Source organism: Schistocerca gregaria, chromosome X (assembly GCF_023897955.1).
Source record: "Schistocerca gregaria isolate iqSchGreg1 chromosome X, iqSchGreg1.2, whole genome shotgun sequence".
Classification (NCBI taxonomy): Eukaryota; Metazoa; Arthropoda; class Insecta; order Orthoptera; family Acrididae; genus Schistocerca; species Schistocerca gregaria.
Window position 1 is genome coordinate 683,357,257 of NC_064931.1, and position 15,521 is coordinate 683,372,777.

Below are 15,521 nucleotides of genomic sequence, written 5' to 3' on the forward strand. Positions count from 1 at the left end.
GCGGGGTCAGGAATTTTCTCTGCCTTGTGCTGGCTGGGTGTTACATGATGTCCTTAGGTTAGTTAGGTTTAAGTAGTTCTAAGTTCTAGGGGACTGATGACCATAGATGTTAAGTCTCATAGTGCTCAGAGCCATTTGAACCTTTCTCTCTCTCTCTCTGTCTCTTTTTTTTTTTTTTTTTTTTTTTTTTTTTTTTTTTTTTTTTTTTTTAGTCTGCTTTACAATTCCTTGTAAGCCCAGAAATTTCTGGCAGTACATATGCAGAGTTTTTAATTTTGAATGAAACATGTAACTGTGCAAAAGTATGCTTTTAAACAAAATTTTATGACATTAGAAGTGAGTGCCAGAATGGAACTTAGAATTAGATATTTCACATCCATAGAGAGAGTTTTATAATATGAGCTTTTTGTAGCATCCTGATGTGAATTAATACATCAGTATGGAAAACATTAGACCTGTCTATCACACAGTTTTACATTGTCATGAATCTTACTGATGAACTGTGCTTGAAATATTATGTTGAACATAGAATTTTAGTTGACTGTTGTCTCTAGACTTTCTGTTTTTATTTACAGACCAACTGAATTTTTGAGAGGCTCTTGTAAGATTTAGAATTTTTTTCTTATCTTCATATCTCTCTCTTATTCTTTTTCTCCGCCACAAATCTGTATCTTGTTTGATAATGATTCTATTGGGATTATTTCTAGTTAAAAAGTATCTTATTTGTTCCAAATAATTAGAAGCAATTTCCCAGACTTCCTATTTTTGGCACTTACAGCACCCTTATCAAGAGTTATTATTATGTGGAACTAGTGTGCACATGACTTATGCCATTATAGGTTTGATCCCAAACACTAGGTAACTCAGGTACCACTAAGTATCTGATTTCCTACAAAGAGCTATACTAAATAGTTAGTCACAATGGACAATGTAACACTTACTTGTATGACTTTCACTTTAAGTCGGACAATTTCTTCTCCTTGGTTGTCAATGTTTGCTCTCAGTTTAATTGATTCACCACACACATATGCTGAACGCTCAAGCTGAGTCCTTAATACAACTGGTCCCTTTTCACAGCACAGGCAGCATTTGGTCCGTTTGTCTTGTCCTATCATTGGTTTCTGTTAACATTTACATTTAATTATTGTAGATTGGTGGCTACTATACATCATAAAACTCACAATAAATACTAATAATGCTGAAAAAATACCAGAATGTAAATTTTATGTTGCATTAAAAAGTAGTGAAGCGAAGCAGTGAATAAGAAAGATGACCCCCATCTGCAGCACCACTCATTTTATTGTTGAGTATCTTCCATTTTGTCTACAACATAATTGCTGTTTATTTGTTACTGCCCCTTTATTATGAGCATATACAGGGTATCCCATTTATCTTGACCATCCTAACTAACTGTTTGTCCAGACGAAAATTGCAAACTGTTTCAAGCAAATGTTCTTTACCTGTCAGGGCGACAGCAATCAGCATGATGGCCTTCATTGTAGCTTTGTTTTTTACAAAGATATAAACAGCAGTATGACTTTTTTAAATGGCACCCTGTATTTTTTATTTGGTAATTTATTTCCTCTCCTAATGACCTATTCAAAAATGTATCACAGTGTACTATCCAGTGAAACACAACGTTATTACTTACATAACACAACAGTGACTTTGAGCACGGGATCACAAACTTGCCCACTTGTTGGAACTGTCAGAAGACAACTGAAAACCAAGTAGAGACATAACACAAAATTGACTTTGACTCTCCTGTACCATTGACCAGGAGTAGAACATTCATAGGCACTCAAAGTGGTGAGCATGGACGCTGATACACTGGTGCACTCGTTGAATGAAAGAATTATTTACTGCTTTCACTGTTGCCTGCTGAAGAGAATTACAAGCAAGTGCAATAAGTTCCTGCATGTCCTCTGGAGTTGCTGGAATACTATGATAGACAAGTCTTCAATGCATTCCAAAAGAAAAAAGTCAACAGGATTGAAATCAGGAGACCTAGCAGACCAAGAAACTGTTCCTCCTCGACCAATCCAGCTGGCAGGACATGACATGCACACAAGGTATTATGAGCTGGACAGCCATTGTGTTGATACCACATAAGCATTCTGGTTCTTAGCGGCACTTCATCCAGAAGAGAAGGAAAAATTAATCTGAGGAAGTTGGCATACACTGTGCCATTTAGACTGTCATTGATGAAATAAGGGCAAATGATTGTAGAACCAAACATCCCACACCAGACGCTAACTCTCCATTGACGCTGATGTTCCACCTGTCTAAGCCATCATGGGTTGTTGCTGGACCAATAATGTATGTTCCTTGTGTTTACCTGTCCTCTGTTTGAGAAGAACATTCATTGGTAAGCAGAACACTGGAGAAGAAGTTTGGGTTGATGAGGATTTGCTGCTGTGTCCACTGAGAGAACTGTACATGATACTGGAAATCATTCCCATGCAATTCTTGATGTAGGTGTACATGGTAAGGATGGAACTGGTGACGTGTAAGAAGATGATGTACACTGGTTTTATGGTTTTAGGAATGCCAACCTCATGTTCAATCTGTCGCGTGCTCACATGTGGATTCATAGCAACAGAAGTGAGAACAGTAACTTTGGCATATTTGTCTGTGTGAGTGCTGTGATGATTGCATTGTTGTGGGTTGAAACTTCCCGTTTCCTGAAGTGTCACAGCAAGATGAGAAAACATCCATCAGGAAGGTGGGTTCTTTACAGGATATTGCTCTCTGTGCAGTTCCGCTGCCTGTGTAGCATTTTGCATACCTTCAACAACAACAATAAAAGAAATGTTATGCTGATGCAGTTTGTAGGAAGGATAGCCTTCACTGTATGCCTACTCTACACAACACTATTTAAAAGGACTAAACTACTGTACTAAATGTATCCATACAAAAGAAAACAGTATTGCAATTACTGTTCTGCTAACTTATATTCCCCATAGATGAGTAGCATTTATACCTTCTCTTCATTGGTGTATATTCCACTCACACAACTCTTCAACTGATGATGGCTGACGGAATGACGGGTGTGCATTCTACTTATGTTTACATTCGTCCTCTGTCAAAGTCAGCACATGGACTTGTTCCATTACTCCGAGTACCTGCACTAAGTGCTGTCAACGTCAACGTCTATGTTGTGTAATGTAATTAATAATGATGTGTTTCAGTGAATGGTATGCTGTCAAACATTTTTGAATAGGTCTTTAGGAGAGGCAATGAATTACTGCATAACAAATACAGGGTGCCTTTAAAAAAGTCATGCGACTGTTCATATCTTTGAAAAAAAACAAAGCTGTAATGAAGGCAATCATGCTGATTGATGACCCCCTGACAGCTAAAGAACATTTGCTTGAAACATTTTGTAATTTTCATCTGGACCAACAGTTATTTAGGGTGGTCAAGATAAATGCGACACCTTGTATACAATATGTGATCAAACCCCCAAAAACATACATTTTGCATATTAGGTGCATTGTGCTCCCACCTAGTGCCAGGTACTCCATATCAGCAACCTCAGCAGTCATTAGATATTGTGAGAGAGCAGAATGGGGCACTCCACAGGACTCACAGACTTTGAATGTGGTCAGGTGATTGGGTGTGACTCATTTCACATGTCTGTACATGAGATTTACACACTCCTAAACATCCCTAGGTCCACTGTTTCCAATGTGATAGTGAAGTGGAAACATGAAGGAACACGTACAGCACAAAAGCGTACAGGCCAACCTCATCTGTTGACTGACAGACTGACAGAGACCGACAACAGTTTAAGAGGGTTGTAATGCGTAATAGGCAGACATCTGTCCAGACCATCACACAGGTATCCCAAACTGCATCAGGATCCACTGGAAGTACTATGACAGTTAAGCAGGAGGTGAGAAAACTTGCATTTTATGGTCGAGCAGCTGCTCATAAGGCACACAGCATGCCAGTAAATGCCATCAACGCCTTGCTTGGTGTAATGAGTGTAAACATTGGACAACTGAACAGTGGAAAAACATTGTGTGGAGTGACAAATCACGGTACACTATGTGACAATCCGATGGCGATTACCTCATGAACATCATCTGCCTGTGTGTGTAGTGTTTTTTTTTTTTTTTTTTAGAGGCTTGCATGGCACTATCACAGCACAGGTCTATATTGATGTTTTAAGCATCTTCTTGCTTCCTCCTGTTGAAGAGCCCCTGTTCATAATGCACGGTCTGTGTCAGAGTAGTTACACAACAATAACATCCATGTACTGTACTGGCTTGCACAGAGTCCTGAACTGAATCTTATAGAACACTTTTGTGATGTTTTGGAACACCAACTCTGTGACAGGCCTCACTGACTGACATTGATACCTCTCCTCAGTGCAGCCCTCCATGAAGAATGGGCTGCCATTCCCCAGTAAACCTTCCAGCACCTGATTCAACGTATGCCTGTGAGAGTGAAAGCTATAACTTAGACTAAGTATGGGTGAACACCATATAGAATTCCAGCATTACTGATGGAGGGCGCCATGAACTTTTAAGTCATTTTCAGCCAGGTGTTCGGATACTTTTGATCACATAGTGTACGAGACGTAGTGAAAGTTTTTCTTCTTCATATAATAGTGAATATCATACATCTATGTCCTATAACATTATTCTTGTGACTGATTGGCTAATCTGTTGCAGAAAATAGGAATTACATTTACACAGATATTTTTATCAGTTCTATATACCATTTTTATAGGAAAATGAGTCAGGGTCATTATGTAATAGATTTTCTGAGAAGCAGCACCCCAATATTAATTTTCTATTGCTAGGGTTCACAGACATACAAAACATTTTGGATAGGTAGTTCCAACAGTTAAGTCAATGATGATGTCTTTCAAAAAATGTCCAGTAATACCACTGTCATGACTCAATGACTCAATCTCTTAAAGCTACGGTAGCTACAAAGTAAGCATTACCTGCCTAGTGACAAAAACAAATAGTAAATGCTTAGCAAAATTTTATCAAAACCACATGGTACACATGTTGGAAGGCCATTTCAAAGTTGACAGGTAAACAAATAATGTGACTCATCATGTGATAAGAACACAAAATTAAGAAATTATTTTTTCTGAACAGATACTTATTATTGATTTTATCAAAAGACATTTCTGTTACATAAATTCTCCAAGATATATGAAGTATACTAATTGCACCTGGTATGAAGATAAAGATAAGTTGCATATCATCAAAAGAGATTTTGAAACTGGACATGCAATAAAGGAAGGCATAAAATGCTGTGAGTATGAAATTGATAGTTGAAGAAATGAAAACGCACAATGAAAGTAGAACAAATTCTATTAACATTCTACATCTTTATTCTTCATCTATACCTATTTTCAGCCCTCTGGCACTAGAGGGTTCCAAATTGTAGTGTGTAATATGGTAGGATTTAATGTTACTATGTTGGTGTGTGATAAACAACATGCTGCAATTGAGTTTTACATATTAAGTGTTCGTCCACACATGGAGCTCCTCTCCTTCAGTATGGCAATGCCAGCTCACATACGAGCACTGACACAAACCAACACCTTGGGCTCAACACCATCGTTCATCCTACACATAGTTCCAACTTGGCCCCATCCAATTTTCATCTGTTTTGAAACTTTAAAGAACACCTTTGAAGACTTCACTTTCATAGTGATGAAGCAGTGCAAGCAGAGGTGACATTATTCTGTCAACAAAATCAAATGTTGTACATTGGCAATATCAACTAGTCTCTTGTTGAGAGAAATGTGTTTGTCACCAGGTTGCTTATATTTGAGAAATAGTAATGTAGTCATGAAGAATAAAGATGTATAATGTTTGTTTTATTTAGAAAGTTTTAAGAGTTTTCACATAAAAGTTTAGAAACATTAGTTTTTAGCTTGCCCTTGTACATGGCATAGTTAGGGCTTCAAAATTAAGAACAAAACATGTGAATAGTTAGGAAGTCACAAGTAAGTTGACTGGATCAGTGGTGCAGAGTTGAGGAAAGTGCTTTCTTCCCATGGTTTCAAAGTCTATATTGTCAGCCAAAAGTTAGAACTGATGTGTGGACAGAAATGCTCACTAAAATGTAATATCTGCAATATATGTGTGCATTCATACAGATGCTCTTACTTATACAATATTTAAACTTAAATATATGTAAACATACTGGCAGATACATTTTAAGAAGAGGTAATATCACACTCAAAGACCTTGACTGAACTTAGTAAAACAGCATAGTGTAGACAGGAAACAAATATTAATGTTCTGGAAAGTATGAAAAAATATTGCTAATCTAAATGGAGATATTTCTTTCTCCCAGCAATACACAGAATACTTAAGTGCCAAGGTTTAACATTATGCTATATCTTTTCTACAGAGCGGAGAAGTTCTTCTTAATGAACAGCCATTGATCAAAATATATATATATATATATATATATATATATATATATATATATATATATATATATATATATCATAAAATTATTTGTAAATCTGTATATCGTATCTTTTATTTTGTACCTAAGAAGCTGTATGTAACAAAGTACCATATTGGTGTTATTTAAGAGTCTTTTGTATAATAATGTTTAAGGAAATAAAAATTAAGGTACCTGTATTTTTCCAGTTATGTAAATAAATTATGGTAAACCAAAAACTAGTTTCATTCATTCAATTGAATTCCACCCCTATAGTTTATTGATTTGCAATTTTATTTTGACATGAAGTTGTATTTGAAAATAACACAAAAATTAGCATTGGTCCATATTATTTTCAGTGTGTAATTTCTATAAAAAAGAAAGTAGTACGCCTGGAAAAATTTTTCAAAAAGCAAAAGACCATAAAAACTAATAAAAGTTTTACAATGTTACAGTTCTGCTTTTCATCATAAATGAATAAGAGAAACTCACAAATTTTGTAAGTATCAAGCTAAAGCAAGAGGTCACAGTTCCCATAATTTATAAATACTGATTGAGTTGTTCTGAAGCACATCCCAGAGTGTATGAGGTACATAATGCCCATGATTCTTGCATTACATTACATTACATTCAAAAATTCTTTTAATTTGTTTTTAAATTCTGTTTGGCTATCTGTCAGACTTTTAATGCTATTTGGATACTGACCAAATATTTTTGTTGGCAGCATAATTCACCCTTTCTGTGCCAACAACAGATTCAAGCCAGAATAGTGGAGATCATCATTTCTCGTATTGTTGTAGCTATTATTTTTGCAAATTTCATAAGTGAATATATTTATTGTGAAGGTACTGTGAATATCTGGAGCTCCTTAAATAAATGACTGCAAGGTGATCTCAGGTGGGCTCCAGCTATTATCTGATTATTCACTTTTGTGCAATGAATACATGAATTGCCCCAAAATATAAAGCCATATGAAAGCCATGAATGAAAATAGGCATAGTAGGCTAATTTGCTTATATGTTTATCACCAAAATTTTCAGTAACCTTAATAGCATAAGTAGCTGAACCTAAACGTTTCAGCAGATCATCAATCTGTTCCTTCCAATTCAATTTCTCATCAGTGCACACATCCATAAATTTTGAATATTCTGACTTAGCAACAGACTTCTGTTCAAAATCTGTATCCATCAATGGTGTTATGCAATTTACTGCACAGAAATCTATATACTGTGTTTTCTCAAAATTTAGTGAGTCCACTTGCACACAACCACTTAATAATTTTCTGAGAGACAATATTTACAATTTACTCAGTTAATTCTTGTTTTTTGGGTGTGATTACTATACTAGTATCATCAGTAAAAAGAAGTAGCCTTGCATTTTCATGAATTTAGAGTGGCAGGTCCTTGACATATATTAAGAACAATAAGAGACCTAAGACTGAAGCCTTATGGGACACCATTCTTGATACCTCCCCCTGCAGACTATCTGTACCGTTAATTTCAACCTTCTTCATTCTTCCAGTTAAATATGAATTAAACCATTTTTGCACTGTCCCACTACTACCACAATACTTATTTAATAGTTTTATGTGTGTTGTATATGTCTTTTGGTTTTCAGAACATGAACTGCAATACTGAACTTGCTACTCAAATGCCACACATATAATAGGGAAATAATAATTGAGTCAGTTTCTATGATACAGTTGTCTTTGAGTACTACTGAAAAAACATAGTAGTTTTATATTTTACTAGTTAATCATGGGCTGTTTTGTTTATTGTATATGAATATTGACAATACTGGATGTTAATGAGGAAACAATTGTGCTCACTGTATGTTGAAGTATATTTTACTTTTATACAAAGAGATCATGCTGGACAGCTGTCTACTATTACTCTACAAATTGTCATGGGGTGCCAAACTACAGAATAACCTCTTATTATAGCTAAATACAGGCTGAACAGACAGTCACATTTTGTTTAGTTTCTGTTTACCAAACATCAATGCAGCTGACTGTACCCTGTCATCCAGTTGGTTTGTTTATGATAGTATTTCAGCCAACAATGCTGACTTGATAATGGCTCTCCTCCCAATTTAATTACCTTTGCAGACAGACAGTGACTGAAAGACTGAAATTTGTGGGTGGACACTCATTTGGAGGAGTTTATTGGGGACACTGATTGATAGGATTCTCTTTAACAGGATTGATTCCTGACTCGAGCTCCAGAAATGGCCTATGTAGCTGGCTAAATCATAGTTTCTATGATGAATACTGCTGGTGAGGCACACTAGCATGCATTGCCTACAGTAAGCCACCAGCTGGATATGGGGAAGGATGTTGCATCTGTCTTCAGAGGTTGCAAGCAGAGAATGTTCCACATGATGGGCTCTATCTCCCTTGAGCCTCTGACCTGGTAACCTGCAGTCCTTCCTCGGTCCTATCATTCCATCTTAATTGAGTCATGAGGCTCTTCCAAGCCAATGAAAGCATGCACACCTTCTCTAAGTGAGCACTGAGTACCACATATCATGAATTAGAGCATGTCTTCTTCTTAGCAAATTTGGCTGTTCTTATCTGAAAGGACCTTTTGAATGCCCACTTGTAAGTCCTGACACCTCACATTCTGCACAGCTAGTATAAGAATCAGGATCTGAGTCATCTTATGGTGTCTTGGTTTTTGCAGCTGGATTCCAAAATACATGTGTGATGAACAAACCACTTATAGATGTATATAAACCTTTATTTACAGTAACATGACTGGTTTTATGATATCAAATTGCTTACTCAGGTGTACATCTGAACAAGATACAAAAAGAAAATCAGTCAAAATTATGAACCAAAGCTGACACCTCTCATAATAATCTAAGCCATATGACAACCAATATGAAACACTTACATGTCAGTAAAATATTTATCCCATAATATGGGAAGGAAGTGCACTCAACCTTCTCAAAATAAAATGCTCTTACCAACAATAAGCAGGGCATCAGAGCTCAAATTTGCCAGCTGAAAAACTGATATGTTTAAACTACATTAAGCTGCAGTGATAAGACCAACATAATAAAAAGTCCCAGCAAGTAACATTCAAAGCCTGACACTTAAGAAAACTTACTTCATACCAGGAAGTGGTGTACAGCATCCCTCCAACTACATCTCCATGCAGGGTGACACCCTAATCAACATACTCATGTGTGATGGCACAGGACACTAGCACCATCATGCAGAAAAGTGGGGAAAGTTATAAACATTTCTGCACATGTACAAATATCATGAGAATGACTGAGGTCCATGTTAACAACACAACCATGCAAACTATAAAATACTTCACCATAAAAAATAGATACAACAAAATATACCAGATGCATAAGGCTTAGATTATTAGGATAGAAGTCCATGGATCATAATGTTGACTGATTATTTTGTATCTTGTACAGATGTACATATGAGGAAGTGATTTGATATCACATGACTGGTCACGTTCCTGTAAATAAAGCTTAATATACAGCTGGAAGTGGTTTATTCATAAAATATGGATTACTTAAGCTGCAGTTACCCACAAAATAAGATTAGTTGTTATGTTGCCATGGTTGCAGACAGAGTACTTTTGTGAGAGATTGGTGCCGCCCAAAATTCATCCACTGACACTATGGGGTGTTGTGAGCCTGTTTGCTGTGTTGGATGCATTTTGCTCTTGTCACCCACTATCAACAAGTGGGCGAGGAGCTGCGAGATATTGTACAATCATTACACTGTAGCAGCTGTGCCCAGGTGCTGTCACCAAGCCACTGCTATTCTCCATAACATGCTGAGTCATGTCAAGTAAAGTCTGGCTGCACTGTCACATGCTAGACTCATGCTGCCATGTGGCCTGCCTGCAAGGTACACATTAACATGGCCCTGCTGTAGATGCACTTGCCACCTACCGCAGCCTTGCTGCTGCCTGATCACACCAAGAGAATTTTGCAAGCACATCACCTGCCAGTGCTGCCCCATCAGCTGCTGCATGGCCAGAATGGCTGGCCCCATTGTCTTGTTGCCCCACTGCTAGGTGGCCTTGTGGATAACTAAGTTTCTGGCACTGCAGGCTATATGGTGTGCATTGATCATGCTGTGGCCTCCAAGCTGCCAACCAATAATTATATCTAATTACTGTGGATGTGTGCTCCATCTGAGGGTTCAACATTCAGCACTGAGGGCCACACTGGGCCTCACTGCATACAGGTCACTCTCTCCACCACCCATGCCATTACCACATGGCAGCAGTATGCTTGCAGGGTCTAGCTTCTCACATCTACCTTAGCACAATGTGTACTGCCCCACTGTCACTTGCCACTGCCCCTCACATATTGTGTCAGGTCACAGCACACCATACCTCATCATAAATGCTGGTATTCCAAGTACTATAGATACTGAAACTTCCTGACAGATTAAAACTGTGTGCCGGACCGAGACAAACTCTGGACCTTTGCCTTGCGAGCAACTGCTCTACCAACTGAGCTGCACAAGCATGACTCACGACCTGTCTTCAGAGCTTCAATTCTGCAGTACCTCATCTCCTACCTTCCAGACTTCACAGAAGCTCTTCTGCGAACCTTGCAGAACTAGCACTCCTTGAAGAAAGGATATTGTGGAGACATGGCTTAGCCACAGCCTGGGGATGTTTCCAGATACTAACTGAAGGGGCATCATGACCAAGAGATGAACAAAATATTTTCTTTGGTGAAGTTATGCATTAGAATGGAGTACCTGTTTTTTTCTGTTTTACAAAGTGGTATTAATAACCTTGGCTTCAGTCGATAAAAGACTGCCCATCTCATGCATAAAAGCAGATATCAGAATGGAAGAAAGTGATGAAGAGAATATTAGGGCTCTGAGGGGCTGGTGGACATGATGACAAGTAATAATCTCATCCTAGTGGAGAAGTTATCAAAGGTAAAATCGCAGTTGTTGGTAATAAGGAATTTCCTTTTTTTTTCTTTCTTTTTTTTTCTTTTTTTTTTTCAAAATATCCATGACATTGTTCACAAGTGTTTGTGACTGGAGGAATTTCTATTAAATGTGGTGCACCTGAAATTATTGGGTGGCAAACATTTATATGTAGAGTCATAAGAGGCACTGAAGAACATTGAAAATTTTTAAATTCTGGTGTAGATATTAACAGAGCAGTATCCCAATAAGAGGGAAGTGAGTAATTATTACAAAAATGAGGCATTTGATGACAGAATAAGAATAATTTCATGCCAAAGTTACTAATTAGCCAGAGATACAATATGTAATGCATTTTAGAGGAAGCCAAAGTGTATGTATTTACCTGCAGCATTAGTCCACAAAGTGCTGGAAAAGTAACCACCCTCTTTATACAAAGCAGTCTATTTAGCACTGTTGCATGAAGAAGTGAGGCAACTTATGTCAATCCCTGCACACATTGATGACCATCACCATGTCCCCAAAAGAAAAAAGTGGACACCAAAATCTAAAAACAAGGAAAGATCTAACCATAGAAATGACAGTGGAGAAAGAACAGCCATCTCTCAATGCTCTCAGAAGTTCCTTTGGGATGCAGCCAGAATCCAAGGGCTTAAGGGAACTGGCTTTCTGATTGGCCTGTTAACACACAATGACATTCACGATAGATTTCAGGTTCACATAAAATACACAAAATGCCTTTGTTGGGTCAAAACCATGGATATGAAAGTATACACCCCAGTTTGCTTCGAAAACTTGGGAGTGAGAGATGTAAAACCATGTGAAATTATACTGGTTAGTATACAGGAGATACTGGATGATGAGTTATCTCTGATGTAAGGCAAGATATGTCAGAAGTGTGAGATTCAGAAATCGTTGACAGAAAAAGAAGCTTATATAATCATGCCACCCTCAAAAATCATTTCCAGGAAAAGTTTTCACATTTTTCAGAATCAGATTGCAGTCTGTTTTTCTCCTGTGTAAGAACAATTTGTGTGGTTGTTTGAGGAGAGGCAATATTTTCCAGCTACTGGCTTAACATGTCACAATATTCTTACCAGGAGTGCCAGATCAATAGTAGAGAAACACTGTCAAATCTTTTTCAGTCTTGCTGTTGCCTTTTTGTTGATATGATGGCAGTCAACAAATTCACAACACCTGATAAATAAGTCTCCCTTTCCCATCCAATATAAATGAAACCTTCGATAGGTTAGTATTTGACCACTATTGATATGAAATCAGGCTATTATCAGATTCCTATTGCACCATAAGGTAGGCTGAAAAACTGCTTTTCTAGTGTCCTACAGGTTATATGAGTTCTTGAGAGTGTCTTTTCAGTCTAAGGAACATTCCTGGCACAATTCAGTGATTTGTAGACTTCTTGTTAAGAGGTCTGAAACCAACACTGTACCTGGTTTATTTAGATGATATTACTGTATTCTTCAGAACAATTGAGGAACATGCTGAACAGCTAAGAAGAATATTGCCAAAGAGTACAACACACACTCTTGAGTTTAAAGTTAGAAAAATGTTCTTTGCAGAGTCACAGGTTCAGTGCCTGGGACATTTTATTGGTTTAGAAGGGGTAAAATGAGATCCATGATTAATGGTAGTGAATGGCAATTTCCCTGCACCCACTAATGTGAAGGAACTGCACAGTTTTCTTGGATGGTATATTATCATCATTTAAAGAGTTATGCTGTTAAGTAAACCTTTGACAGGTTGTTGAAAAAATGAATAACTTTAGACTAGACTGCAGAATTTGAGACTGCAATGCAACAGCTCAAAGATGCATTGACAAGTTCCATACTTGCTAATGTACCCTGACTTTGAGAAGCAGTTTATACCGGCATGTGGTATACCTGATTTAGCTGTAGGATGTATTCCAAGTCAGGACAGAATGGCAAAGTGAAACCAAATGGTTACTCATCTCAACAATTCAGTAACACTGAATCAATTACAATGCAATGGCAAAGGAACTGTTGGCCTTGGTCTTTTGACCTAATTATTTTAAATGCCATTCATATAGCAGGAAGTTCATAATGGTAACTGACCATTTTGTGCCCTTTTGTGGATATTGAATTTGAAAGACCCCAGCAGAAATTTAACATGCTGGGCATGCAAGTGCTTATTGTGGAGCTGAAAGAGGCGCAAAGAGAGGACACCAGTTGTCAGCAGTATACTATTCTTTTGGGTGTTGTATTGAAAGATAATATACTGCACTGGAAAAATACCCTCAGGAATTGGTTAGTGATACCTAAGGCACTGGCTACAGCACTGTATTATTGCCAATTTCATGACAGCATTCATGCCTGACATAGTGGAAGATGCACCTCTAATGCTCAAACTGCTGGCCATTACTGGTGGCAAAGTCGACAACATGACATGGAGAGATACATACATGCTTGTATCTTGTGTGCACAGAGTGCTGGAAATTCTGGGCCGTTTGAAATCATTGTATTGAATATTATGGTACCCTTTCATCAGATTCAACAAGATAATAAATACAGTCTGACAATTATTGATCACTTTGATCAGTACCAATCGCAGATATGATGGCAGAGACCATAGTGAAAACCTTTGTGTATCACTTAGTAAAACTATTCAGGATTCCTGACACCATTTTAATGGACCAAGGAAAGCTTTCATGACCACTCCATTTTTAATGGAGTGGACATTTCCTTGGTAAAGGAGTGTATGGTGCCTCCTGCAAATGTCGCAGAAACTATATGGTTCAAACTATTTACACTGTTGCAGAAGATTGTACTGAGTGCAAATGATATATTGCACAGAGGGAGCTTGAGAAGTCAGCCATATCTGAGCATTGCCTAAAGAATGGATATGAATCTGCATTATGCGGTTGAGAGCTGTAGAAATCCCTTGTCAGGTCAGGTGTGCACTACACAAGAGAAGCAGCTACTTGGGAAGCAGAGTACTTTTTGACTGTGCAATTTTTTTTTTGTTTTTTTTTTTCTGGCTGGTAGTCTGAAGTCTTCTGAGAAATGCTCCAAACTTTGACAGTAAATTGTCAAAGTATTCATAACAAAGTTCCTGAACTTATGGCCTTACAGGAAAGTTGTCACACTTGAATAATTATCAAAACTGAGAGCTGGCTGAAACCCAAAGTAGAAAGCTCCAAAATATTTATCAAGGCTTGGAATGTTTATCAAACAGACAGATTAGATGATACAGGAGGGTAGTATGCACTGCTGCCTACAAAAATATTGTGTCTATTGAGATTGAATTTGAGTCTGAGTGTGAAGTTACCTTGGAGACGAGTAGCAGGCCTAGGTGGACTCACGATAATTACTGAATGGTTTTACCAGCCACCTGATTCTGACATAAAAGTTGTAGAATCATTCAAGAAAAGTCTATGCTTAGTAGCAAGGATATACCCAGATCATATGGTATTAGTTGGAGGTGTCTTTAATCTACTGAGCACAGACTGAGATGTCTATGGATCCACTACAGGTGGTACGGACAGACAGTCTTCTAAGTACTTCTGAACATGTTTTCCAAAAATTGCATTGAACAACTACTTAGGCAACCCACATGCAATGGAAATATTTTAGACCTTGCAGCTACTAACAGGCCTGACCTTATCAACAGAGGCAGTATAGAGAGAGGGAATAATGTTCTAGATGCCATCATAGTGATGATTGTTTGTAAGATAACAAATCCATCAAGAAGGCTATGAGAGTATTTATGCTAGGAAAAGCAGATGAGTGATTGTTAGCACTCCAATTAGAGAATGAATGGACATCATTTAGTTTTGGTATGATGGATGTAGAAAAATTATGAGCAAAGTTTAAATGGATTGTAAATCACACTCTAAAGAAGTATGTGCTGAGTAAATATATTACAGATGGAAAAGACGCGCCATGGTTTAATAACAAAATTCAGAAAAAGCTGAGGAAGCAAAGACTCTCACACTCTCATTTAAATGAGAATGTGCAAATGATGACAGGCAAAAGTTAGTAGAGATTTGCATGTCCGTAAAAAAATCATTGTATGAAGCATACAACAACTACCACTGTCATACTTGAGCAAAAGATCTTACAAGACCCAGAGAAAATTCTTGTCCTGTGTATAATCACTAAATAGCTCAAAGGCTTCTACACAGCCATTT

The 15,521-nt window shown here is 37.5% G+C and overlaps 1 protein-coding gene across 1 annotated transcript in view; it reads right to left on the reverse strand.

Annotated features, from left to right (window-relative positions):
- Positions 1-15,521, reverse strand: part of LOC126298831 (arrestin domain-containing protein 2-like) — a 229,371-nt gene that overhangs the window by 73,193 nt on the left and 140,657 nt on the right. The window contains exon 7 of the mRNA XM_049990307.1: positions 942-1,121. Within this exon, the coding sequence (XP_049846264.1) occupies positions 942-1,121 (180 nt within the window). The remainder of the gene's footprint in view (positions 1-941; positions 1,122-15,521) is intronic.